The sequence below is a fragment of the Pinus tabuliformis genome, chromosome X (assembly GCF_031772625.1).
Source record: "Pinus tabuliformis cultivar Carrire ecotype Pingquan chromosome X, CPIR1, whole genome shotgun sequence".
Classification (NCBI taxonomy): Eukaryota; Viridiplantae; Streptophyta; class Pinopsida; order Pinales; family Pinaceae; genus Pinus; species Pinus tabuliformis.
The window spans coordinates 265,058,513-265,085,321 of NC_142308.1; the positions used below are offsets into that span (position 1 = coordinate 265,058,513).

Consider the following 26,809-nt stretch of genomic DNA (forward strand, 5'->3'; position numbering starts at 1 on the left):
TTTGAATGGTTTTTTTTAATGATAGAAATGAATTTAGCGTCATTCAAGAATTACAGAAAATTAACTAGTTTTTTTTGTGGGTTAGAATTTTGTAAAAAAATCATAAAAATCAAATTGTTAGTGTTTGAATAGTTGTTTTTATTGTAGAAATGAATTTAGTGTCATCAAGAATCAAAAATTAACTAATTTTTTTGGGTTAAAATCTTGTAAAAAAATCATAAAAATCAAATTGTTAAGGTTTGAATAATTGTTTTTATGGTAAAAATGAATTCAACGCCATCAAAAATCCACCGTTCAAGATTACCATTAATAGTTCAAGATTACCAATAATTAAGAAGAATAAAAAATTACAGCATCAAAAATCAAGAATGATAAATATAACCCAAATTTCCAAAAATTTCTACAAAATTTTATATAATCTTGCCAATTCCATTAGCATTTCTGGATTTCTGGAAATTTAAACGAGTGAAAAAAGAAACTTCTGGATTTCTGGAAATTTAAACGAGTGAAAAAGGAAAAACAAACACATCTCCCTTGCCTTTTTACACAGGAAAAATAACAGGAGAACCAGAACCATGGCTTTTTACACAGGAAAAATAACAAGAGAACCAGAACCATGGCAGACAGGGCCACTCTCTAACGTATGTAATCTCTAACCTCTAACAAAAGTTACAAATCTTCTTAACTGGTTGTTGGCCAACAAAAACCAGAGTCCGATTCTTATAATCATAAGAGCATAATCCTTATTCATAAACCGGAAAAAAAAAATCGTCAGCCTGCAACCATGGATGAAACTGTTCAAGAAATTTTCAGGCAGTATACATTAAACTTCAAACTATTCATAAAACATGCGGCATTAAATACACTGCGATTTTACAAATTTCTACAGATCCGTGCAAAATTAATCAATTTAAAATTTCTATGGTTGTGAGAATTTATGTATTCAATGGTCGGTTCCTTCCCCTTTGCCATTGCTGCTGGTCAACGATTCCACGGTATTCTCAGAAATAGAAAACCATTTTTGCTCATCTCCTCGTGGATGCTTGGTAAGTGGAAGCAGAGTATTGTTATTTCTGCTGCGAGACTGAAATCTGTTGAAGCCGATGATCTCAGACATGGATCTCTTCTGCCCAATCTGACCAGAAGATCCGCCCAATGTTTTTGTTTGTGTCGCTCCGCGATTCGTTTCCATTTCGTCTCTCGGCTTTCCTTCTGTGAAATCCATGCGCCCGCTATCAGTCGTGATCATCTGGGAGCTCAGAAACAATAGATCAGAATGTTCGATATCGCTCCATCGATGTTGACACATGACATCGGCCACGACAATACGGTGAGCAAACCGACGAGAAAATTGCAGCTCCTTCGCCTCCTCTTCGGCCTCTGAGATCAGGAGCTCTTTCTTTCTCCCGCTGCTAAAACACCGAATTGCAGATCCCACGGATTCCGGCAGCCCGGGCGGCCGGGAACTGCCTTCCCTTGTAAATCTCGGCGACTCGGATTCTCTTTCCTCGACATTTTCTCTCTGCACAAAGGCTTGCAGGAGCTGAGGTCCCCTGTCCTCCAATCCCTTGCCTTCTTCCACATCCTCGTTTCTGTACACCATACACACATCCTCGGCCTCGACCCTCTGTCGACACAAGGGGCAAGTGCAGTTAGATTCCAACCACGTGTCCACGCAAACGACATGAAACGCATGGCGGCACTTGGGCATCAATCGCAGGACATCCGGACCTTCGAATCTGCTCAGACACACCGCGCATTCTAATCCCTCTTTCAGACCTTGCAGCGCCGCAAATTTGAACACGGGGAGCGCGTCTATTACAGAGCGCTCGACGCCCACGTCCCTTAATGGCAAGATTCCCCCGGAAGAAGCCAGCCGAGCGCGCCCGGGGTTGCGCTGAACCATTAATCCTCTGCGCTGTACTCTGTTCTGGCCCACTCTGCGCTGCCTGATATACACAAGCAGGAGGAACGTAAGCGTGATTAGGGCCGTTAGAACAACGATTGTAACAGCAATACTCGCACGGAACGGAATAACTAAAGTCCCACCCTGACTGTTATCAGTCGAATCGTTAATGGCGGGACTGTTCGGCTGTGCTAATCCGGCACACACCATCCACGCCGACAATACCAACAAATACACATTTCTCACAGCCTCCATTACTGCAACTTAATAACAATGGATCAATCCGATTTACAGATCTACATCAATCTCATTTTGTGTTCAGAACTGCAGATTCATAGAGATTCAAAGCAAACATCAATCTGTGCAGTTCTGCGATTTTCCCCTTTGGTAGTATGAAAGTGTTTGGGATTATATATGGTAGAACAAACGGACACCGAAATTTTTGCGGGGCAAACCACTCTTTGGCAGTTGTCAAAAAGGCAGCGTACCCCACAACAAAATATTTTCCGCGATCACTTTATATGGTAGAGTGAGACAAAACTTAAGGGGGGAGTTGTTTTTTCAGTTTGTCGGGAAAAAGAGGTAGACACTGCACGCATTGACTTAGTTGAGCGTGAGGGTTTTTGATCTTCTTGTAATTTATGTACGACTTGTCTGTTAGGTAATGGTCTAGTCGTTACGTGGGGAGATGGTTCGGTGTGTATTATAATCTTTTCTTTCATGTTACCAGTACAATTCACTATCTGGGGCGTGGTGAACACAGATAGATATCATTGGTATGAATTGTTGAATTACATAATAACTTGAGAAGCATAAGAATTTCAAACAAGGAAAGTTTCATAAGAATTATAGTTTTTTTATTATTTTTCATTAATCTCATACAAATCTATCAACCAATCCAATTGTATAATAGATTTAAAATTAAATTAGATAAACGTAAAACAAAATCATGAATTTTATTAATGTGGAAAGATTTTTTAATAAAACTTATACAAATAAATTATAAATTGATGTTATTTGAATTATTTAGTTTATTTTTACAACAAGATGAAGAAACCGATCATGGTATTAGATTATATAGATAAAGAGAGATATTTTCTAGAGGTTAGAAAATAAAGCGTAGTATGGGAATTTGATGGGCAAATTATCCGGCATGGGTGATTTAACAGTTTAAAAAATTACCAAACTGTGATGATTCTGGGTGGGCAAATTATCTGGTATGGGTGATTTAACAGTTTAAAAAATTACCAAACTGTCATGATTCTGGGTTGAAACTATGAAAATGATCGGGAACTATGGAGAACGTTAAATTTGAAGGATTGGTTTCTTTTGAAAAATGTGGCTTTCTTTTGAAATTCCAACACTGATAATGCGTTTTGAACCATCTTAAAACCATCTAGTTCATTTTCACGACAAGATGAAGAAATAGAACATGGAATTAGATTAAATAGATGAAGAGAGATATTTTCTAGAGGTTAGAATATAACACGTAGTTTTGACTAAAGAATTTTCATTAATTAATAAACATTTTTTTCAATTAAGATAAAGGAATAGATAGAAATAGTTGTAAATAAAAAATTAAAATAATTTTATTATTATTATATTATTTTAATCAAAGATTTGTAACAATAAAGTCAAACTTAATTATTCTAAATAACAAAATTGAAAATAGTAATAAGAAATAAAAATATAATAAATAAATAAACAAATTGTAAATAATAAGGTCAAATTTAACTATTCTAAACCATAAAACTAAAATAAGTATTAAGAAAATGAAAAAAATAAATAAAAAATAAAAGAATACCAAAAATATAAATAATTAAATATTATAAAAACTTAGGATTACAAATTAAGGATCTAATACAATATCATGAAATTTATTAACAAGTTATATAATAAGAAATTTGTTATTAAAAACTCTGCATCATAATTTTTTATTTTTAAAAATATTTGCTAAACTAATATTTATTTATCTAATTAATATTAATTATAATTAACATAGTTTTGTAATGTCCCCGAAAAAATTGTAAATATTTTATTACAGTTGTAGGTAAATACATTGGACAATGTTATTATTTTCTGTTTTGGTTAATAGTATTGTTAACTCTGAATTTGAAAATTAATTGAGTAATATAAGATATTGTAACTTCTCATTGGAAATTTGTAAAAAGACAGTTGCCAGTGAAAGAAAAAAAACCCTAACTACCTTCCCCAACTGGAACCACCCCAAGAAAAAGAGGGTGGGGGGAGGAAAACGGCCGTGACCGTGCTGTTGGGACAGACGGGAAGGAGGAAAAACTATGCTAAGTCTGGTGATAACCAGATAGCATTGGCGCGAAGTGCAAAACATTTGTTGAATACTATGATCTGGCAAATAAGCTTGGGGGGAGATTTGGTCATGTAGACAAATCTCACGGACGGGAGGAAGACAAGCAGAGAAACAGTGGTTACGAAACTATGAAAGAGAGAAAGAAAAGAGTGAACACACAGGAACACAGGTAAGTAAGACTTATGTCAAACCCTGTACTATAAGTTACTGTGTTGCTTTACTGGAAAAATTATGGAGGAAGAGCTCAATTTAATGTTATCTGGTTCGATTCTATTAGAGGTTTTCAAATAGGAAACTTAATTATAGAAGAGCGTTATTGCTGAAAAGCTGCTATGGGTACGGGACAAATAAATAGCCCATAGCTGGGAAAATCAGTTTTCTTTTTATATAAATAGACTATAGGAGACCTGACTCACTCGCTGAGACACCTGTGTCTGTGCAGACCAAGAGGAAACCCTAGGTGAATCGTGAAAGATTCACGGTTTAGGGAAACCGAGGTAATTCTAGACATAAAATTTATACTTACATGTATAGCTTAGAGTCTTTATGGAAACTGGTAGTGTTTCTAAATAATTTTAGGAAAATATTGCGAGGCAAGCAAGCATTAAATTACTCTTCTTTCAGCAATTATTAAAATTACTCTTCCTTCAGCAAACATTAAAATTACTTTTCTTCGAGTTGTTGAAAGTAAACAAAAGACTGGAACCTTTCTTTTTCAAACAAGAAGTAAGGAGAAACTGCTAAAATAAGGCGAAGGCTAGCTGGAAAATTCAACAAACACGAAGTCCATTGGATGCCAGAACCAGTCATACATTTATAGTGAAGCTAGGCAACAAAGTCAACACTGAAGGCAAAGAAGACAAGCGCTAGTAATAGAGCAATTACAGGACCTCTGTGCACCCTAATGGGTTAGCCGCAGACAGAGGCCTCCATCAGAGAATAAGTCATGTAGTGAATGGGTTTCCCTTTCTTTAATAAGGAATGAGCACAAAAACCCTCTTATCGAGTACAGCAATTATTATCATACTCGCATATATATAATTTCAGAATAGTAATATACTGGAAATGATAATAGAAATTATCTCTCTAACTCCAGAACAACCCAGAATATTCCCAAACTAAAATGCATACAAACATAACGAGAACCAGAATCCATTATTCAATCTAGGGTAGAACTAAACTCTGCGCAAAATCGAACAAGCTGAGTATATATATATATATATATATCACAATGAGTTAAATCCACGTATGCATAGCAGAACAGAGAATGGAGTAGCAGACCATAGCTCAAATTTAAGAGTCGAATGACTTATGAACATACATGTACAGGTGAAGAAATAAATGTACACAAGTTATACAACATCAAGCCGAAGCGTTGTCGGCACCACAAATCTTACAAGGACCTCTGCCCAGGCAATAAGTGGGCTAAACTTAGATACAAAACTGAACTGGAAACGATTATACTCTCACGGAGTACATGCAGTAGAAAACCTCTTCACGGGGTAGCAAATACTATGGAGGGAAGCTTCCATGAAAAAGAAGAAACAAAGAATGAAACCCTTCCAGAGCGAAGTCTGGCAAACCAACCTGGCAAGAGAAAAACAAGTATGAAGCCACTTGAATCCGACATTTCCATTCCCACCCCAGCCCATATAGCATAAGGGAGACAAAAGTATAGGCATACCCAGAAGAAGCTCGTGCGCCATGTCTGGAAGAGGAGCTATCTCACTTTCACAACCAACAGCACTCCTTATTCACAGTGTTACACAACCTGCAACAGCAAAATCGGGTTGAAACGCTGACATTTTCCATAAGACAGTAGGAAAACTCAAAACATAAGGGAACTAGGAAACAATCTCGATAAACAACCTGACCTGGCTGTAAATAAAATTGACCGAACTCCATGAGAGGGAGGCACCAGATCAGCCCTGTAAAACGTGGTATATGGAATACCTCCAGTCTGTGATTCGACAGCTTCCACCGTGAGCAGAAGAACCCCAACTGAGAGCGAGAACCAAATGCAACGAATGAGCACCAAACCCCGACAATTCGAGATTGAAAAGTTACTTGGAGCAATACCAACCGTGTGATGGTATGGATGGGGTTTCCACCATCGATGTGCTCAAGAATCCCGAGGTAAGCTGACATCTCTGCAATGTCAATTAAATTGACATCGCAGCAAAGTTAATAGCTGGAGATTAATTTGGCTAAGCTCGAGGCGGAGGCTTAACTGTCATGCTCCGGGTGAGTTTGTCATTAAGAGTAGACTGAGAAGTACTGTCATAGTACCTTACCAGCATTCAACTCAAACACAAATGTAAAACCAGCCCCGTTATGTAATAGTGTTTGAACAATAAATGTAGTCCGATGGGAATGGGGTAAAAACAAAATTGCTACTATGGGTATTCGCATGGTAAAAACTTTGTATTAAATGTTTTTCATACTTTCGTTATTGGAGGATATGACATATGGTATCAGAGCCCAGTAACAAAAACTGTGGCCTCTGGGAATTGGAACTATTAGACTGATAGAAGATAATTTATTTCCATCTCAAGGAGCAGTTAAAAAAAAAAATTATGCGTGACTACTCATCTGGTATTTTTATGTTTAAGTACAGGTGAAAGATTGACATTATGAGGAGAGCAGACACTGTGTCATGCAGGTTTTTAGCGGGTCAGGGACCTGCATAGAATAACCCCGAATTATGGGTACAGCTTGGGGAGGAGGCTCGCAACACAAACCTTTCAATTTTGGAAACCGTGCAGGAATTAAAAAATGAAATGGCCCGGTTGCGGGAGGATAATGGAAGGTTAATAATGGAACATGAGAGAATTATAAAGAGCCTATCTGACAAGAAAAATCAGCAACCACTGAATCCTAGTGCTGAGCAACAAAGGATGTCAAGGGAACAGAATCAAAACACAGAACCCGAAGGGTCAGAAGGAAGGGAAGAGGAACGATATGATAATGCTTCTGAACAGCAGACGTCAAAAAGGCAACGAGTAGAGCTGCAAGGGGAATTCCGTAAGATCAAACTGCCACACTTTGATGGAGAACAGGAGGAAGCAGCTGAGGCATGGTTGATTAATATGAACAAATATTTCTAGCTATATGAGTACGATTCCAACCTCAAGGCACGGTTGGCCATCTTCCAATTATAGGGAAAGGCTACCCTGTGGTGGGAAGAAGTTAAGATGGTAAGAGGAGTAAGTGAACAAAACATCACTTGGGAGAAATTTCAAAGATACTTCAAGGAAAGGTACCTGACTGAGCGTTTCTATGACGAGAAGGCTAGGGAATTCCATGACCTACGATTGGGACAGCAAACTATGGATGAATTTATTACTCGTTTTACATCATTGCTCCATCATGTGCCTTATATTCGGGAGGAAAAGGCGAAAGTACAGAGATTTGTCAGTAGTCTACCTGTGAGCATGAGGGAAAGAATTGAATTTGATAACCCAAAGACAATGGATGAGGCTATACGTAAAGCTCGAATCTGCTACCAGCAAAACAAGCAGAAGGGAGAAACTTTGGGTAAGAAATGGGTCAATAAAAAAGGTAGCAAGCTGGCTGGTAACAGTATGGAAATCGTGGAGGAGGGATCAAAGGATACGCCAAGGGACAGAACAGTAGAAATATGCAGAAAAATCCTCTCCGATTAAAACCTTCCAATGAGTCCAGAACCACTGAACAGCCTGGGAAATTAGACAACGAAGGGACAGTAAGGCCTCCAGTGCAATGTTGGGGCTGTGGAGGACCCCATTACGTGAAAAATTGTTCTCAACGGAAAGGAACTGAACATGTTTCCCAAGTCGACGAAGCATCTACAGTTGGCGATATAGAACGAAGCCTACCAAAGATTAATGCTGCCCTGGAGGACCATCAGGCGGAGTACTAGCCGACCATGGTGGAATTCGAAGGTAAACTCCTAGACCTTATTGTGACTGTTTTAATTGACCCTGGTGCAACATTAAGTTATATTAGTCCTAGAATTGTGGAGCACTGTAAGTTGCAACCTATTAAGTTTAAGGACCCTTGGCTAGTTCAGTTGGCAACAGGGGCAAAAAGACGGGTGAATACTAAGGTCAAAAACTGCCCTTTAAAAATAGCAGGAGAGTCAGTTACAGCAGATTTAAATGTGCTTCCCCTTGGCTCGTACTATATATTGATTGGTATGAACTGGTTAGAAAAACATTGGTCCATAATTAATTGCAAAACCAAAACTATCAATTATAAGGATGAGCTTGGAATAAAGCAAGAGATGCAGGGAATTAAGCGGCCAATGCAAATTCGGCCCATAACAGCCTCCCAGTTAGCAAAATGCATTAGGAAAGGATGTCAGATTTATGCCATCCAAGTGGGTTATGCCAACTCAAAAGATAAAACAGCTGCATTGGAAAGTATTCCCATAGTTCAAGACTTTGCTGACGTGTTTCCAGAAGAGATTCCTGGCCTACCGCCCAAAAGAGACATAGATTTTACCATTGAACTGGTGCCAGGAGCAGCCCCAGTGTCCCGAGCACCCTACAAAATGAGCATACCAGAACTAACGGAGTTAAAAATGCAATTGCAGGAACTATTGGACAAAAACTACATTCGCCCCAGTGTGTCACCTTGGGGAGCCCCAGTGTTATTTGTTAAGAAGAAAGACTGGACACTTCGCATGTGTATGGATTATCACCAGTTGAACAAACTGACGGTCAAAAATAAGTATCCTCTACCCCGCATTAATGAACTGTTTGACCAAGTGAAAGGGGCAACAATTTTCTCAAAGATCGACTTGCAATCAGGGTATCACCAGATCAGAATTAAAGAGGAAGACATAGCTAAGACAGCTTTCAGAACAAGATACGGCCATTACGAGTTTGTGGTGTTACCTTTTGGATTGACCAATGCCCCCGCAACTTTTATGTGTTTGATGAACAACTTGTTCCATCAATATTTGGATAAGTTTGTGCTGATCTTTATTGACGATATACTGGTTTATTCTCGAACTATGGCAGAGCACCGAGAACACCTCAGGTTAGTATTGTAAACCCTTCGGGAACGAAAACTATATGCCAAGTTCAACAAATGAGATTTCTTTCAAGAGAGAATACAATATTTGGGGCATATAATCACTAAAGAAGGAATCGTCGTGGATCCCGAAAAAATAAGAACCATAATGGAATGGTTGGTGCCCAAAGATGTGGCAGACATTCGATCCTTCATGGGGTTAGCAGGCTATTACAGACGGTTTGTGGAAGCATTCTCGAGAGTAGCTTACCCCATCACTTCCTTACAGAAAAAAGGAAGAGCCTTTAGGTGGACCCCTGAGTGTCAAAGAAGTTTCGAGCAACTTAAATACTTGCTCACCACCGCACCTATTTTAAGCATAGTTGACCTCGACAAAGATTATGTGGTGTGCACGGACGCGAGTAAAGAAGCGGTGGGAGGTGTGCTAATGCAGGAAGGGAAGGTAATAGCTTACGAATTAAGAAAATTAAGGGAGCATGAGCAGAAATATTCCGCTTACGATCTAGAGTTGGCAGTTGTGATTCACAACCTGAAAAATGTGGCGACATTACCTTATGGGAAGAAAATTTATGTTATTGACAGATCACCACAGTTTGACGAATTACTTTAGCGAGCCCACTTTAAATGCAAGGCAAGCATAGTGGGTGGATTTCCTAAGTGGCTTTTATTTTGAGATCAAGAATTTAAAAGGAAAGGAGAATCGGGTGGCAGACGCTTTGAGTCAGAAATTGCAATGCTTATACGAGGTTTCTTACAGTGAAGGGAAAAGCCCCTTCAAGGAAATGATTAAAAAAGCAGCCGAACAAGATGTTGTTTATCAGCAAATGCAGCAACCAACCAATAAAGAAAAACAGTCGGATTATGCTTTGGACACTGTTGGAATGTTGTATTATAAGGGAAGGTTGTACGTGCCCAACCAGCACAATGTTAAAAATCTAATATTGGATGAGTATCATAGGAGTCATCACGCTGGACACCCAAGATATCAAAAGATGATTTCTGCACTTCGAAAGGAATATTATTGGTTGGGTATGAAGAACGATGTGGCTAGTTATTTGGCGCAATGTCTAGAATGTCAGCAAATTAAGGCAGAACACCAGCATCCTGCAAGTTTATTACAACCATTACCCATCCCATGTTGAGATTGCAACAAGATGATGGAGCTTAGTGAAAAGAGTCGCCTTCACTAAGTGGGCCCGCAGGCAAATTATGGCGCAAGTTCTATTTTTGGATCACAGAAGGGATGATCACAGCAGGAGTGACCACAGCAGGGATGATCACAATAGGAGTGATCACAACAGGAGTGATCAAAGTCTATTTTTAGACTGGCTGTCAAAAATAGAAAAGTCAAATATTATTGTCTCATAATAATATTTGGACTATAAACTTGATCTTATTCTCTTGGAGCACTTCAATTTGAGCTACAGATGTGGCACATGCAGCTGTCAGAAGGAAATACACTTTCTTTGTGGGTCAGTTGAGTTGTTGCATGCATGACTTCTGTTAGAACTCAATCAGTTGAGTTTGGTGGAGTTGATTGTGGAGTTGATGGAGTTGTGTTCAGTTTGACTTGGTTAAACTAGTTGTAATTAGTCTAACTGCAAATAGACTAATGATGAGTTGTTAAACTAATTATTAACTCATAATGCAACTATAGAATACATCAGTTAACTCAGTTGCATGTCAGTGCATGTTCAGTTCAACAGGGACAGGTGTTAGAGGATCAAATTGCTATCAGTTGTGACTATAGTTGCGCATGAGGATTTGCACAATCAGGGGATTGAGTATGCCAATGAGTATTGCCTAGTAAATGCCCAGTATTATAGCCTCTGCTCACGTCTTTCCCAGTGTGAGTGATTCTTTGGAGGTAAATACGAGTTTGGTTAATCCATTCTCATTCATTCTTGAGCAGGTATTGAGCTGTGGAGGCAAGCAAGCAGTGGAATAGATTTGGAGATCAGATCTGAGCTGTATTGTGTGTAACAGGTGGAGCTGGTACTGGATTGCTTGTGATAAGCATTGTACTTTGTAATGTTACATGTTCTCACTCATTAATATACAGATAGTGTGGGGTTTTCAGCTGTAAGCTTTCCCCGGGTTACATACTGTGTTAATGTGTGAATGCTCTTGATGTTTTATTGTTATTGATGCTGCTATATTGATGATCAACGTAGAGGAGCTTATGTATTGTGTATGTATTCCGCAATAGTACATGATTAGGATAATATCCATTGAATATGTGTTTATTATTCAAAATTTCTACATCCCAGAATGGAAATGGGAAACCATTTATATGGACTTCATAACAGGATTGCCTAAGTCCAGGAAGAATAATGACTCCATCATGGTGGTAGTGGACAAGTTAAGTAAGTTAGCACATTTTATACCAGTACAATCTACATACAGAACTATGTAGGTTGCCCATATTTTCATGCAAAATATATTCAGATTGCACGGGTTACCAAAGACAATAATCTCAGACCATGATGCAAAATTTACATCGGTCTTTGGGAAAACACTGTTCGAGGAGTTGGGGACTCAGTTGAACTTTAGCACAGCCTACCACCCTCAAACCGACAGGCAGACTGAACGGGTGAACCAAGTGTTAGAGGATATGTTAAGGGCATATGTGATGCAGCAACCACATAAGTGGGAGGATTACCTACACTTGGTTGAGTTTGCATACAATAATGGCTATCATACATCGTTGCAGATGAGTCCATTTGAAGTATTGTACGGGTGGAAGTGCCGCACCCCCTCAAGTTTGGGTGGACCTGAAGACAGGTTGATGCTAGGACTCAAATTGCTTAAGGAAATGGAGGTACTAGTTAAAAGGATACGTGCTAACCTAAAGGCAACTCAGGATAGGCAAAAGAACTTTGCTGACCGGAAGAGGAGGTTTAAAGAGTATCAAGTCGGTGATCATGTGTACGTGAGAATCCGAGCAAAAAAGAGCACATTACAGTGGAGCGGGTGCGCTAAGCTAGCACCCCGATTCTATGGACCTTTTCAGATCTTGGCTAGAATTGGGCTAGTAGCATACCAGCTCGCCTTGCCAAGTCATATACGGGTCCACAACGTTTTTCATGTTTCCGTATTAAAAAAATATGTTTATGATCCTAAGCATGTAATCAGCTGGCAAGATATACAGGTAAGGAATAGCTTGGTAGATAGAATTAAATGAGTTCCGTAAAGGAAAGCTAACTTAGGATGTTGCATGTTGCAGGTAGAACCGGAAGGAGAAATCCGAGTCGAACCGTTGAGCATCCTCGACCGGAGAGAAGTAACGCTGCGAAAGCGGGATATTACCCAAGTTAAAGTGTAGTGGCAGCACTTTGGGCCTAATGAGGCCACTTGGGAAGATGAAGAACTTATGAAAAGGACTTATCCAGGGTTGTTCATGGCTGAAAGACATCAGGATGATGTCCAATCTCAGGGGGGGAAGATGTAATGTCCCCGGAAAATTTGTAAATATTTTATTACCGCTGTAGGTAAATACATTGGACAATGTTATTATTTTCTGTTTTGATTAATAGTATTGTTAACTCTGAGTTTGAGAATTAATTGAGTAATATCAGATATTGTAACTTCTCATTGGGAAGTTGTAAAAGGACAGTTGCCAGTGAAAGGAAAAAACCCTAACTACCTTCCCCAACTGGAACCACCCAAGGAAAAGAGGGTGGGGGGAGGAAAATGACCGTGCTGTTGGGACAGATGGGAAGGAGGCAAAACTATGCTAAGTCTGGTGATGACCAGATAGCATTGGCACGAAGTGCAAAATATTTACTGAAGACTATGGTCTGGCAAACAAGCTTGGGGGGAGATTTGGTCATGCAGACAAATCTCACGGACGGGAGGAAGACAAGCAGAGAACCAGTGGTTACAAAGCTCTGAAAGAGAGAAAGAAAAGACTGAACACACAGGAATACAGGTAAGTAAGACTTATGTCAAACCCTGTACTATAAGTTATTGTGTTGCTTTGCTGAAAAATTCTGGAGGAAGAGCTCCATTTAATATTATCTAGTTAGATTCTGTTAGAGGTTTTCAAATAGGAAACTCAATTGTAGAAGAGTGTTATTGCTGAAAAGCTACTATGGGTACGGGACAAATAAATAGCCCATAGCTGGGAAAATCAATTTTCTTTTTATATAAACAGACTATAGGAGACCTGACACACTTGCTGAGACACATGTGTCTGTGCAGACCGGGAGGAAACCCTAGGTGAATCCTGAAAGATTCACGCTGTAGGGAAACCAAGGTAATTCTAGACATAAAATTTATACTTACAGGTATAGCTTAGAGTCTTTATGGAAACTAGTAGGTGTTTCTAAATAATTTTAGGAAAATACTGCAAGGCAAGCAAGCATTAAAATTAATCTTCTTTCGGCAATTATTAAAATTACTCTTCCTTCAGCAAACATTAAAATTACTTTTCTTCGAGTTGTTGAAAGAAAACAAAATACTGGAACCTTTCTTTTTCAACCAAGAAGTAAGGAGAAACTGCTAAAATAAGGCAAAGGCTAGCTAGAAAATTCAAACAAACACGAAGTCGATTGTATGCTAGAACCAGTCATACATTTATAGTGAAGCTAGCCAACAAAGTCAGCACTAAAGGCAAAGAAGACAAGCGCTAGTAATAGAGCAATTACAGGACCTCTGCGCACCCTAATGGGTTAGCCGCAGATAGAGGCCTCCATCAGAGAATAAGTCATGGTAGTGAAAGGGTTTCTCTTTCTTTAATAAAAAACGAGCACAAAACCGTCTTATCAAGTACAACAATTATTATCATACTCGCATATATATAATTTCAGAATAGTAATAATACTGGAAATGATAATAGAAATTATCTCTCTAACTCCAGAACAACCCAGAATATTCCCAAACTGGAATGCATGCAAACATAACGAGAAACATAACCATTATTCAATCTAGGGTAGAACTAAACTCTACGCAAAATCGAACAAGTTGAGCATATATATATTTCACATTGAGTTAAATCCACATATGCATAGCAGAACAGAGAAAGGAGCAGCAGACCATAGCTCAAATTTAAGAGTCGAATGACTTATGAACATACATGTACAGGTGAAGAAATAAACGTACACAAGTTATACAACATAAAGTCGAAGCGTTGTCGGCACCACAAATCTTACAAGGACCTCTGCCCGGGCAATAAGTGGGCTAAACTTAGAAACAAAACTGAACTGGAAACGATTATACTCTCACGGAGTACATGCAGTAGAAAACCCCTTCACTGGGTAGCGGATACTGTGGAGGGAAGCCTCCATGAAAAAGAAGAAACAAAGAACGAAACCCTTCCAGAGTGAAGTCTGGCAAACCAACTTAGCAAGAGAAAAAACAAGTATGAAGCCGCTTGAATCCAGCGTTTCCATTCCCACCCTAGCCCATATAGCATAAGGGAGACAAAAGTATAGGCATACCCGGAAGAAGCTCGTGCGCCATGTCTGAAAGAGGAGTTGTCTCACCTTCACAACCGACAGCACTCCATATTCATAGCGTTACACAACCTGCAACAGCAAAATCGGGTTGAAACGCTGACATTTTCCATAAAAAAGTAGGAGAACTCAAAACATAGCGTTACTAGGAAACAATCTCGATAAACAACCTGACCTGGCTGTAAATAAAATTGACCGAACTCCATGAGAGGGAGGCACCAGATCAGCCCTGTAAAACGTGGTATAGGGAAGACCTCCAGTCTGCGATTTGGCAGCATCCACCGCGAGCAAAAGAACCCCAACCGAGAGCCAGAACGAAATGCAATGAATGAGCACCAAACCTCGGCAATTCGAGATTGAAAAGTTACCTAGAGCAATACCAACCGTGCGATGGTATGGATGGGGTTTCCACTATCGATGTGCTCAAGAATCCCGAGGTAAGCTGACATCTCTGCAATGTCAATTAAATCGACATCACAGCAAAGTTAATAGCCGGAGATTAATTTGGCTAAGCTCGAGGCGGAGGCTTAGCTGTCACACTCCGAGTGAGTTTGTCATTAAGAGTAGATTGAGAAGCACTGTCACAGTACTTACCAGCATTCAACTCAAACACAAATGTAAAACCAGTCCCCTTATGTAATAATGTTTGAACAATAAATGTAGTGCGATAGGAATGGGGTAAAAACAAAATTGCTGCTATGGGTATTCGCATGGTAAAAACTTTATATTAAATGTTTTTCATACTTTCGTTATGGGAGGATATGACAAGTTTATTCCATTTTAAAAATGTATAAGATTTTTCTAACATCATCATAATTATATTCTCATAAAAATAAATAAAAAAAATTGATAATGTAATAAATATTTTAAAAATTAAAACAATATAAATATAAATATAAAATATACAATTTAAAAGAAAATGTATTTTATTTTTAACCTTTTCAACGTAACAAAAGTAATAAACTCTTTTATCTTCTTATGTTTTGAGAAATAACCAACAGTGAGTTTCACTAAATTTTTTAGGTGTGTCAAATTATTGAAATAAATAATTTAATTCCATTAACTTGAGAAATTTTTAATTTTAATATTTATTTAAGTAATTGAATTGGTCAAAACAATGCGAAAAATATCGTTTAACTTGATTTTTACGTTAAAACGTTTCATATAACACGCACACGAAATCCAGTTTGGTGGATTAGTTTAGTTTAATATTTTAGGATTAGAGTAAAGGGTTTGAAAGTCAATGCGTCTTAATCGATGTATGTTTTTGTTGATGTTGTTTATTCGTTTATTCGTTAAACATGATAATCAATATCTATCCATATATTAAAATATCTATAAGTATAATTTATAAAATTAGAACTAAATTAATTTATCTTATTAGATATCATTTTTGGGATTCAACTGCATTAAGTAAGTCATTCAAACGTATGACCATTTCCATGAGAGGTAGTCGTAACTGACTATGACTAATTTCTCATGATTTTTGAATAGTTCACTTAGCACTCATTGCATCGGGTGATGCTCACAGGGGTGAATCCCAAAAATGATATCTAATATAATGCACTGCGTAAATCCCCCATACTTAATTTATCTTAATTTTATAATTTTAGATTTTTATTTTGATTATATTTAATAATAAATTAGAAATTTAATTTAAAATTAAAATGGTGAATTGTGAGATTTTTCAATTCTGTTTTATAAATTCTAAGATTTTTTTTTACATATTGGTTTGGCTTCGTTAGAGGGGTTTTATTTTCTTTAGCCAAATTGTTTGGAGAGTTTAATTTTCTCATTTTTATAGAGCATTTGGATGAAGTGGGGTTTTTGGGTTCACACCAAACCCTCCATTGAGTGCATCATGGCAAGCTAGAAATTCATAACGTTGTTTGCTAAAAGTAGTGGAAGATCCAAAATATGAGATTAAATTTAGTAAGATCAAAGAATATATCCAATATATGCAAGGTCATGTTATGATCTGCAAATTTATTGGATTATGACACTCTAGAAAAGTTTTGATTGGGTGGATCCTAAATAAATGGAACCCCCAAGGTTAAATAGATTTGGATTTAGGGGCCAAGGATTATTTTACAGTAATTGTCTCCAACTTAGAAGATACATTGAGGTTTTTAGAAGGAGGGTCGTATTTTTCAACAATGCAAGGCTCTTCATACGATTTTGGAAGGAGCAATATAATCTAGAGATTGAGGATTTCGTTGCATCCCTGGTGTGGATGTGTATCTTTTCTCTCCCCAAAGAATATTGGGAGGGTGAAACCCTTGAAGGCATCGATAAGGCCATTGACAACTTTCTCAAAGTATCAAAGGCTTCCAAGAGAAGGAATCTGTGTTCATACAAATATCTTCTAGCCTCTTCCAACCTCCATAGATATTTACTATCAAGATAATGTTTGGATGCAATCTCTAGATTATGCATAAGTCCCTAGGGTACCTCAAATATTGGTCAGATCCTTAGATCTGAAAATAGGTTTGAGTCTCTCTCCTCTCTGAAGAAGTCTCTAGATCAAGTCAACTTTCAATCAAGCATGAAATTATCATAAGGTAAATCCAAGAACCCTAGAGAGGTCATGCAAAAGTCTCCTGAAGAGAATCAACAAAATCCATTACCATAGGAGATGATTAGCTCCCCTTCAAAAGATGCTAAAGTAGAATCCCTACCAAAATATATGGATCTAGATGGCCCATGACTGACTTCCCTTGCGAAAGCATGGCATGGAAAAGATGTGACGGACATGCTAGCTTAGGAGGCTAGGATTATGTATAAGGCCTATCTTTGAAGAAAGAATTTGGGCTCGAGTTCATCAGCGTCTAGTCTTGAGGTTAGGCAACAAATTTTAAGGTCATCTCCAAGCAAGACACATAAACCAAAAAATGAGGGCTTGAGAGCAATAAGGCACAAATTCAAGAAGACTGTGAACAATTAGTAAACTTGGGGAAAGTTATGCAAATGTCAGAGCACTTCCCCCTTGAAATCTTAAATCCTCAAGGAGTTTTCTATGTTGTTATAATTATAATAGTAGTTTTTTGATTGTCTATTCTTGGTAGGAAACTTGTTAACTTATAAGATTCACTAGTAGGTGGAGAAGTCAGCTGCACAACCTACTCAAGGGAAACATCTAGTGTTGCATCCACTAAACTTCCATCATGGCATGATAGTCAAAGGGTTACATGGGAGCTATGTGGAGAAACCACTATGGATGAAACAATGGGAGTGAAAACAAGGGGAATGCTCAATGTGGATGCAACATCTATGGGTGCATGGGGTGGAAAAGGTGGTGGAGGTGGATGATGATCAACACAAATGGGTTGTAGCAATCATGAAAGTTCCTCGGTGGAGGTAAGTTGGATCCCAAAAATGGGACCAATGTGACGATAGTGATAGAAAATTGAAGAAGAATTGTAGATAGTGATGAATGATAATGTCGACAACCTAGTTAATAGAAAAATGAACCAACCTACATAAACATTTATAATATTTTAACTAGTTAATGAAAATAAGATAACAAAATAAATATTTAAACAAAATTTAAATTAACACATGATACCTAAAAAGAAAATGATATGCCCATCCTAAGTGGGCATGCATCCTTTTTTCGTGTCACTGAAATCTATAAAAAAAATTAAAATAACACTACAATTATACACAAACTAAAAGAATCTACCTTATGGATTGAAAACATATGAAAATTATAGAGAGGGATCATTTTAATTTAGCATACCTGAGTATGTGGTGCACCAAATGAGAAAAGAGCTTCTATTGTAGCATCAATGACATAAATTTGTATTGATGCATTTGTTGGGGTCGAGGGAGTGCTATCAAGGTGTAGCAACTACAAACAATATAAAATTAGATATATAAAGAAAATAAATAATAAATACTATAGATATATATATATATATATATATATATATATATATATAGATATATATACAACCTCCATTCTCTACTGGCCTCCATCGATCCACAACAAGTATATCCATAGCTAGTACATCTATGAGGCTCAAATGAGCCTCCATATGGCATCTCTTGGTTGAATTATGCTGCAAAATCAAATATTCCAACCCCTATCACAACATCATCACTGATATCTCTTGGCTCGATGATGCTACCAAGTTGTCATGCTACATTTCAGTGTAAGTCAAGGTGGCTATTGTTGTTTGAGTATCAAGAATGCTATCCAATACTAGATGATGTTGGCCAGTGGGGTTAGGCCTTCATCTAAGTTAATGAGGACCTGGTGTTGGGTTGCACCTAACATTTTCTCTACCATGTGTAGACCCACAACCCACCCTCTAAAATTCTCCCATATCAAAGGAGTGAGTCCTAGTTTAAACTCTTCACATAATTTCCTTAAGAAATATGAAGGCACCTCCCTATTATGACAAGGGGATTTATGAAAACCGATGAACCATCTATTGATCCAATGGTCTTGAAATGGTTGGTAGGTGCCCTAGTCCATATAAATGCATTTCTTATTGACTAGTATAGGTTTGTTGTTTTTTTTGTCAACAAATCTTGTTTGGTAATGTTCCAATGTCCAATTCTAGCTCTATAACAAAAAATATTAGTTAATAGACATTGGGCATTAGAAATGGATGATACAATTGAATTTAGTGAACTTGCAATCTCGAGAGCTCTTTGGTGTTTTAGAGATCTTGTATGAGTGCCCCAAAGTAACCAAAGATGCATCATTTTCAACACTAGGATTTGTTTTTTCCTAAGTTGAGATTTGGTGATGGCAGGTCAGTATTCCTACTAACATAAAATGCTTACTCGAAATCCAAAAAAGAAGATATAATTCATTGACTTTGAAAACATAATTCATTGACTTGCCTACTTAAATTAGGGATGAAATATTTGGCTCAATAACAACCAAAAACTTAAGTATAAGAACATAAAACTAGGTCATACCAAGAATAGGTGCACATCCCTGAGCCATATCGATCTGGCGCCCCGTATGATGTTTTGGCTCATGATTTGAGGCTCGAGTGTTCACACCAAGAACACAGAGACTCCTAGGAGAAACACACGTTCATGATAGTCCCACCGCCACTTTTAAAACCATTATTACCGTACAAGTGCCCTTATACTTCCTTTTCAAAACAATATCATATATAAATGACATTAATCAAAATTAAGAATAACATCGTCTTTAAAAAATAAAGAAGAATCATATCCTTTAAGAACCAAAAACCTGTACAAAACCAGATAAATGTGAAATGGTTACACATATAAAAAACCATCAGCTTGCAAGCATGGATGAAACTATTCATCAACTGTGAGGCATGAAATTAAAAACCAAAAACCTGTACAAAAACAAGACAAATGTGAAATCGTTACTCAATTATAAAAAACCATCTGCCTGCAACTATGGATGAAAGTATTCATCAACAGTGAGACATGAAATTTTCAGGCAGGATTAAACTTAAATCCAATACTAAAACTATTCATAAAACACGCTGCATTAAAAACACTGCAATTTACAGATTTCTATATGTGCAAAATTAATCAATTGAAAATTATATTTATTCCATTGTGGGTTCCATCCCCTTTGTCATTTGCATTACCATCGCTGCTGGCCAAGGATTCTTCAGTATTCTTAGAAATAGAAAACCATTTTCCCTTGGTAAGTGGAAGCAGCGTATTGTTGTTTCTGCCGCGAGCCTGCAATCTGTTGAAGCCGATGATCTCAGACATGGATCTCTTCTGCCCAATCTGAGCAGAAGATCCGCCCAATGTTTTTGTTTGTGTCGCTCTGCGATTTGTTTCTATTTCGTCTCTCGGCTTTGCCTCTGCGAAATCCATGCGGCCGCTATCAGTCGTGATCATCTGGGAGCTCAGAAACAATAAATCAGAATGTTCGATATCGCTCCACCGATGCTGAGACATAACATCGGCCACGACTATACGGTGAGCAAACCGACGAGAGAATTCGAGCTCCTGGGCCTCCTCTTCGGCCTCTGAGATCAGGAACCCTTTCTTTCTCCCGCTGCTAAAACACCCAATTGCAGATCTCACGGATTCCGGCAGCCCGGGCTGCCGGGAACTGCCTTCCCTTGTAAATCTCGCCGACTCGGATTCTCTTTCTTCGACATTCTCTCTCTGCACAAAGGCTTGCAGGAGCTGAGGTCCCCCGTCCTCTAGTCCCTGGGCTTCTTCCACATCCTCGTTTCTGTAGACCATACATACATCCTCGGCCTCGACCTTCTGGCGACACAAGGGACACGTGGAGTTAGATTCGAGCCACGTGTCCACGCAGTCCACATGAAAAGCATGGCGGCACTTGGGCAGCAATCGCAGGCTATCAGCACCTTCGAATCTGTTCAGACAGACCGCGCATTCTAATCCCTCTTTCAAACCTTGCAGCGCCGCGAATTTGAACACGGGGAGCGCGTCTATTACCGAACGCTCCACGCCCGAGTCCCTAAATAACGCCGAGAAAACACCCGAAGGACCCAGCGGACCGCGACCCGGGTTCTGGCTCACTCTACGCAACCATCTGTTCCGGCTCAGTTCTCTGGAGCGCCTGATATAAACAAGCAGGACGAACGTAAGGGTGATTAGGGCCGTTACACCAACGATTGCAAGAGCGGTACTGTTACTGAACGGAATGGGTGAATTCGGACCTTGATCGCTCGGCTGTGCTAATCCGGCACACACCATCCATGCCGACAGTACCAACAAATACACATATCTCCCAATCTCCATTACTGCATCTTAATCCCTCAATTCCTTTTAACTAAACAAAATTCGCAGGTCCGTGAATACATCATTTTGAGTTCAGAAGTGCAAATTCACAGAGATTCAAAGCAAACATCAATATGTGAAGAAGAATTACGAGCGAGTTCTGCCATTTTCGCCTTCGGTGCTGCGAAACTGGAAACAAGGCGTAAGTTGTTTCCACTTTGGATTCTCGATAAATTATTTTCCCGTTCAATGTGAGGCAAACTTTTGCGTTGACTTTCTTGACAATGAGGGTGTTGGAGCCGGACGATATTTCTTGGGTTATTTCTTTCCAAAAAATAGTTTTTATCTGGAAATGGATTTAACATTATAAAAAAGATTGTGAAATTCAAAATTCTAAAGTTTAACCGCAAGCTAGATTATGTTAAGTGTTGTGTGGTAATTAATACTTAGCTTATATTTCTGGGTTGTATATGTTTATTCTAGATCAATTATATTGAGTGTTGCGTAGCCTCAAGGGATAGTTCAATTGGTCGAGTCACTGTTGCTAAGAGTACTTTCCTAGTTGGGAGGTCACGGGGTCAAATCTTCTCGACGCCCTCGGGGTTAGGCCTGTTAAGATTGGCCGACGGGCAGATCCCTTTGGGGGGAACTGCCCCTATATTTTCCCGTGGATGTAGCGACCGACGGGCAGATCCCTTCGAGTAGAACTGCCCCGATATTTTCCTGTAGATGTAGCGACCATTCAGTGATCGTGAACTACAACTTAAAAAAAATATTAAGTGTTGCGTGCTAATTAATATTTAAAGACAGTATGTTTATTTTTTTGGGTTGTATATATTCATTGTTAGATTAAATTATTTAACTATAATTATCAAATAACAAATTAAATAATTTTTATTTTTACAAATATAACTCAAAATTCCACCAAATTTTGTTTAAGAAAATTCCATTATTATTTTCTAAAAAAAATTATCTTCAACTACGCGTGAGGTTTTATCTTCTTATAATTTACGTGCGGCTATGTAACGGTCTAGTGGTTACGTGGGAGATGCTTCGGAGTTTATTACAATCTTTTAATTTTTACTGGTATAAAGGTTTTATCTTCTTATAAGTTACGTGCGGCTAGGTTTATTGGTTACGTGGGAGATCGTTCTGAGTTTATTACAATCTTTTATTTAATTTTACTGGTATAATTGGCTGAGTGGCACGTAGTGAAAATTGATTGATATCCATGGTATGAATTGTTGAATCATTTATATGAACAAGAGTAAGTAAGAATTATAAAGCGTGTTTTCTAAACGGGTTGGCTTAGGTTTTGGAATTTGCTCTTAGAAATTGGCGAATTTTTTTGGGGGTTAATTTTGATTTTTTAGGTTTAAAATAAATTTTTGATTATATGGATTTAAATCTTCAAAAAAAATTAGGGCATTAGAATTATGGAGAGTGTATAAGTGAAAATTGTTATTTCAAAAATCTTAACCGGATTCAAAGCAAATTAAACCAGAAAAACACATATATATTAGGAGAAGATAATAGCTACCCAGTTCATTTTGCAGTACACGCAGAAATGGTCATCAACTAGTTTTATGGTAAATTTATAATCAATTTAGGTAAATGTGAAAACATAATCATAGATTTAGAAATGCAAGGAACTTACTGATGTGCAAATGTTCATGAAAATGATGCTTCATTTTGAAGTAATCGCAAAAGTGGCCATCAGCCAGTCTTATGGTAAATTTATAATCAAATTAGGTAAATTTGAAAACATAATCATAGATTTAGAAATGCAAGGAATCTATTGATGTGTAAATGTTCACTAAAAGGATGCCTATCCACATAATTAATGTCAAATAAGATTAATATGGTTTATTCAATTTTAATTAAGGTATGATTATTTCAAGTTCATCATTCTACAACCCAGTATGAGGGATGTGTTCCCCTTTAAAAAATTAAAAAATATGTTATAAATAGAAAAATAATGTTGGCTAGAATAAAAAAAATGAATACGTTGCAAAGTAATTAAAAATAAATAAATAAATGTGTGAATAAGATGTTTAAATTTTATAATTTGGTTATTGATAAAATATTTTTATACAAATTAATATTGACATATACCTAAAAATATGTTAATAATAAAAAACCATATTAATCTGTCTCATAAAATTATTGATATACATGTTATATAAAATATTTTAATGTCAATTGTGTATATATTATATATCTTTCAATTTTTTTTATGTATATATCATGAAAAATTAAGTTTTTATGGTTAAAAAGTTTATTTGGTCCTATATATACTATATTTAGCATTCAAAAATACAATTTAAACAATGAAAAATAACACATTGTATTTTATACTATAAAGAAGTTTGTGTGTGAAGTAATTTGATCCCTCTCGGCTCATGTTAGATCCATACGTATGGATCTATGCTGGTATTCACATAAAAGATCAAGAAAATTGAAAGTATGACAAATGTTTTGAAAATTAAAATAAATGTAAATATAAAATGGACAAGTTAAGAGAGTCTATTTCATCTTTAACCTTTTCAATATCATAAAAGTGATAAACTTATCTTATCGTGTTTTTGAGAATTAAGCAACACTCAATTTCACTATTTTTGAATGTATCAAATTATGAGAAAAAATAATATAATTTAATTAAGTTTGAAAAATTAATTTTAATATTTATTTATTTATTTGAATTTTTGAAAGCAATGGGGAAAATGTTGTTTAACTTGAGTAAAGATTTTAAAGCTAAAATAGTTTATATACTCTAGATTTATTCAAAATTCGAATAAGGAGTTTCAAAGTGAATGAGTTTTATATATTTTAGTTGTTTTTAACAATAACAAAAAAAGAAAATGAGTACATTGGAACTAGCATTCTATGGAGAGTAAAAATTTTTATTATTAAATTAAGAATTAATTTGCATCAATTTTGGCGGGTCGGTGGAAAAGATCTAAAGAAACTTGGGAAGAACGTGTGTACTTTTTTTTCACTTCTGGGGTATTGGAATCAGAAAAACATTTCGTTTGGAATGTGATGCTTTCAGACACATCATAGACAATTACAGTAGTATGTTTACATTGATTCCTTGGCATTGTCTTTCAATGAGGGGATTGTTAGAAGGTTGGATCAACTCATCATTAATTTGAGTAAGAAAATGATTGAATTGTAAAAGACGAAAAACAAAGAAGCTAGTGGTCCATAAACTATTTTTAGTCTCCTAAACTAATTTAATATTTAATTTTTTTCAAAATAGTGAAAAAAATTAAATATAAAACTAAATCATACTAAGAATATGTGCACATTCCTGAGCCATATCGACTCTTGTTGGAGACTCCCAGAAACACACGTTCTTGATAGTCCAACCGCCACATGTAAAACCATTATTACTGTAGAAGTGCCCTCATGCTTCCTTTTTCAAAACAATCTCATTCATAAATGGCATTATACAAAATTAAGAATTACATCGCTTTAAAAAATAACTAATAATCATATCCTTTGAAAACCAAAAACCTGTACAAGATACATGTGAAATGGTTACACAAATATAAAAAACCATCAGCCTGCAACCATGGATGAAACTATTCATCAACTGCGAGGCATGAAATTTTCAGGCAGGATCGATTAAACTTAAATCCAATACTAAAACTATTCAAACACGCGGCATTAAATACACTGGAGTTTACAAATTTCTACAGGTCCCTGCAAAATTAATCAATATAAAATTTCTATCGTTCTGAGAATATATTTTTTTCAGGAGCGTTCTGAGAATATATTTATTCAATTGTGGGTTCCATCCCCTTTGTCATTTGCATTACCATCGCTGCAGGCCAAGGATTCTTCAGTATTCTTAGGAATAGAAAACCATTTTCCCTTGCTAAGTGGAAGCAGCGTCTTGTTGTTTCTGCCGCGAGACTGAAATCTGTTGAAGCCGATGGTCTCAGAAATGGATCTCTTCAGGGAAATCTGAGCAGAAGATCCGCCCAATGTTTTTGTTTGTGTCGCTCCGCGATTCGTTTCTATTTCGGCCGTCGGTTTTACCTCTGCGAAATCCATGCGGCCGCTATCGGTCGTGATCATCTGGGAGCTCAGAAACAATAAATCAGAATGTTCAATATCGCTCCACCGATGCTGAGACATGACATCGGCCACGACTATACGGTGAGCAAACCGACGAGAAAATTCCAGCTCCTTCGCCTCCTCTTCGGCCTTTGAGATCAGGAGCCCTTTCTTTCTCCCGCTGCTAAAACACCGAATTGCAGATCCCACGGATGCCGGCAGCCCCGGCTGCCGGGAACTGCCTTCCCTTGTAAATCTCGGCGACTCGGATTCTCTTTCCTCGATATTTTCTCTCTGCACAAAGGCTTGCAGGACCTGAGGTCCACTGTCCTCCAGCCCCTTGGCTTCTTCCACATCCTCATTTCTGTAGACCATACATACATCCTCGGCCTCGACCTTCTGGCGACACAAGGGACACGTGGAGTTGGATTCGAGCCACGTGTCCACGCAATCCACATGAAACCCATGGCGGCACTTGGGCAGCAATCGCAGGACATCCGGACCTTCGAATCTGCTCAGACAAACCGCGCATTCTAATCCCTCTTTCAGACCTTGCAGCCCCGCGAATTTGAACACGGGGAGCGCGTCTATTACCGAACGCTCCACGCCCAAGTCCTTTTGTGGCAAGATACCCCCGGAAGGAACCAGTAGACCGTGACCGGGGCTTAATCCTCTGCGCCGTCCTCTATTACGGCTCAGCACTCCGGAGTGCCTGATATAAACAAGCAGGAGGAACGTAAGGGTGACTAGGGCCGTTAGAATAACGATTGTATAAGCGGCACCCTTATTGAACGGAATGGGTGAATTCGGATCCTGACCGTTCGGCTGTGCTAATCCGGCACACACCATCCATGCCCACAGTACCAGCAAATATACATTTCTCACAGTCTCCATTACTGCATCCTAATCCCTCAATCCCTTTTAACTAAACAAAATTCGCAGGTCTGTGAATACATCATTTTGAGTTCAGAACTGCAAATTCACAGAGATTCAAAGCAAACATCAATATGTAAAGAAGAATTACAAGAGAATTCTGCCATTTTCGCCTTCCGTGGTGCAGAGCTGGAAACAAGTCGTAAATTGTTTCCCCCTGGATTCTCGATAAAATACCTCCAGCAATCACTTTCTAATGGAGAGAGAGACCAAACTGAAAAGGGATAAGTTGTTTTTTCCGTTTGTCCGCAAAGGGAGGCGAACACTGTTTGCATTGACTTTCTTGAGCGTGAGGGTTTTGGGCCACCATTTCGCATGGATGGCAATTTTCGTTGGAATTCTGTTTATCTTTTTTTCTCGAAAATTCCATTGAAAAAATTGGGTTTTTATCTT

General features: G+C 37.8%; 3 protein-coding genes across 3 annotated transcripts; all 3 read right to left on the minus strand.

The window, feature by feature from the left end:
- Nucleotides 1–523: 523 nt before the first annotated feature.
- LOC149139402 (E3 ubiquitin-protein ligase ATL42-like) lies at nt 524–2,369 on the minus strand. Its single transcript, XM_089448076.1, has one exon. It carries the CDS (start codon nt 2,159–2,161, stop codon nt 944–946), a length of 1,218 nt encoding a protein of 405 aa, XP_089304202.1. The 5' UTR covers nt 2,162–2,369; the 3' UTR covers nt 524–943.
- Nucleotides 2,370–20,055: 17,686 nt separating this feature from the next.
- LOC149139403 (E3 ubiquitin-protein ligase ATL42-like) lies at nt 20,056–21,602 on the minus strand. The gene has a single exon (XM_089448237.1). It carries the CDS (start codon nt 21,437–21,439, stop codon nt 20,240–20,242), a length of 1,200 nt encoding a protein of 399 aa, XP_089304363.1. The 5' UTR covers nt 21,440–21,602; the 3' UTR covers nt 20,056–20,239.
- A 3,242-nt stretch (nt 21,603–24,844) lies between these two features.
- Nucleotides 24,845–26,382, minus strand: LOC149139404 (RING-H2 finger protein ATL43-like). Its single transcript, XM_089447879.1, has one exon. It carries the CDS (start codon nt 26,375–26,377, stop codon nt 25,205–25,207), a length of 1,173 nt encoding a protein of 390 aa, XP_089304005.1. The 5' UTR covers nt 26,378–26,382; the 3' UTR covers nt 24,845–25,204.
- Nucleotides 26,383–26,809: the final 427 nt, after the last annotated feature.

Bases quoted from the DNA above. Each gene is read 5' to 3' on its own strand.
- LOC149139402 (XM_089448076.1), bottom strand. From the start codon at position 2,161: ATGGAGGCTGTGAGAAATGTGTATTTGTTGGTATTGTCGGCGTGGATG.
- LOC149139403 (XM_089448237.1), bottom strand. From the start codon at position 21,439: ATGGAGATTGGGAGATATGTGTATTTGTTGGTACTGTCGGCATGGATG.
- LOC149139404 (XM_089447879.1), bottom strand. From the start codon at position 26,377: ATGGAGACTGTGAGAAATGTATATTTGCTGGTACTGTGGGCATGGATG.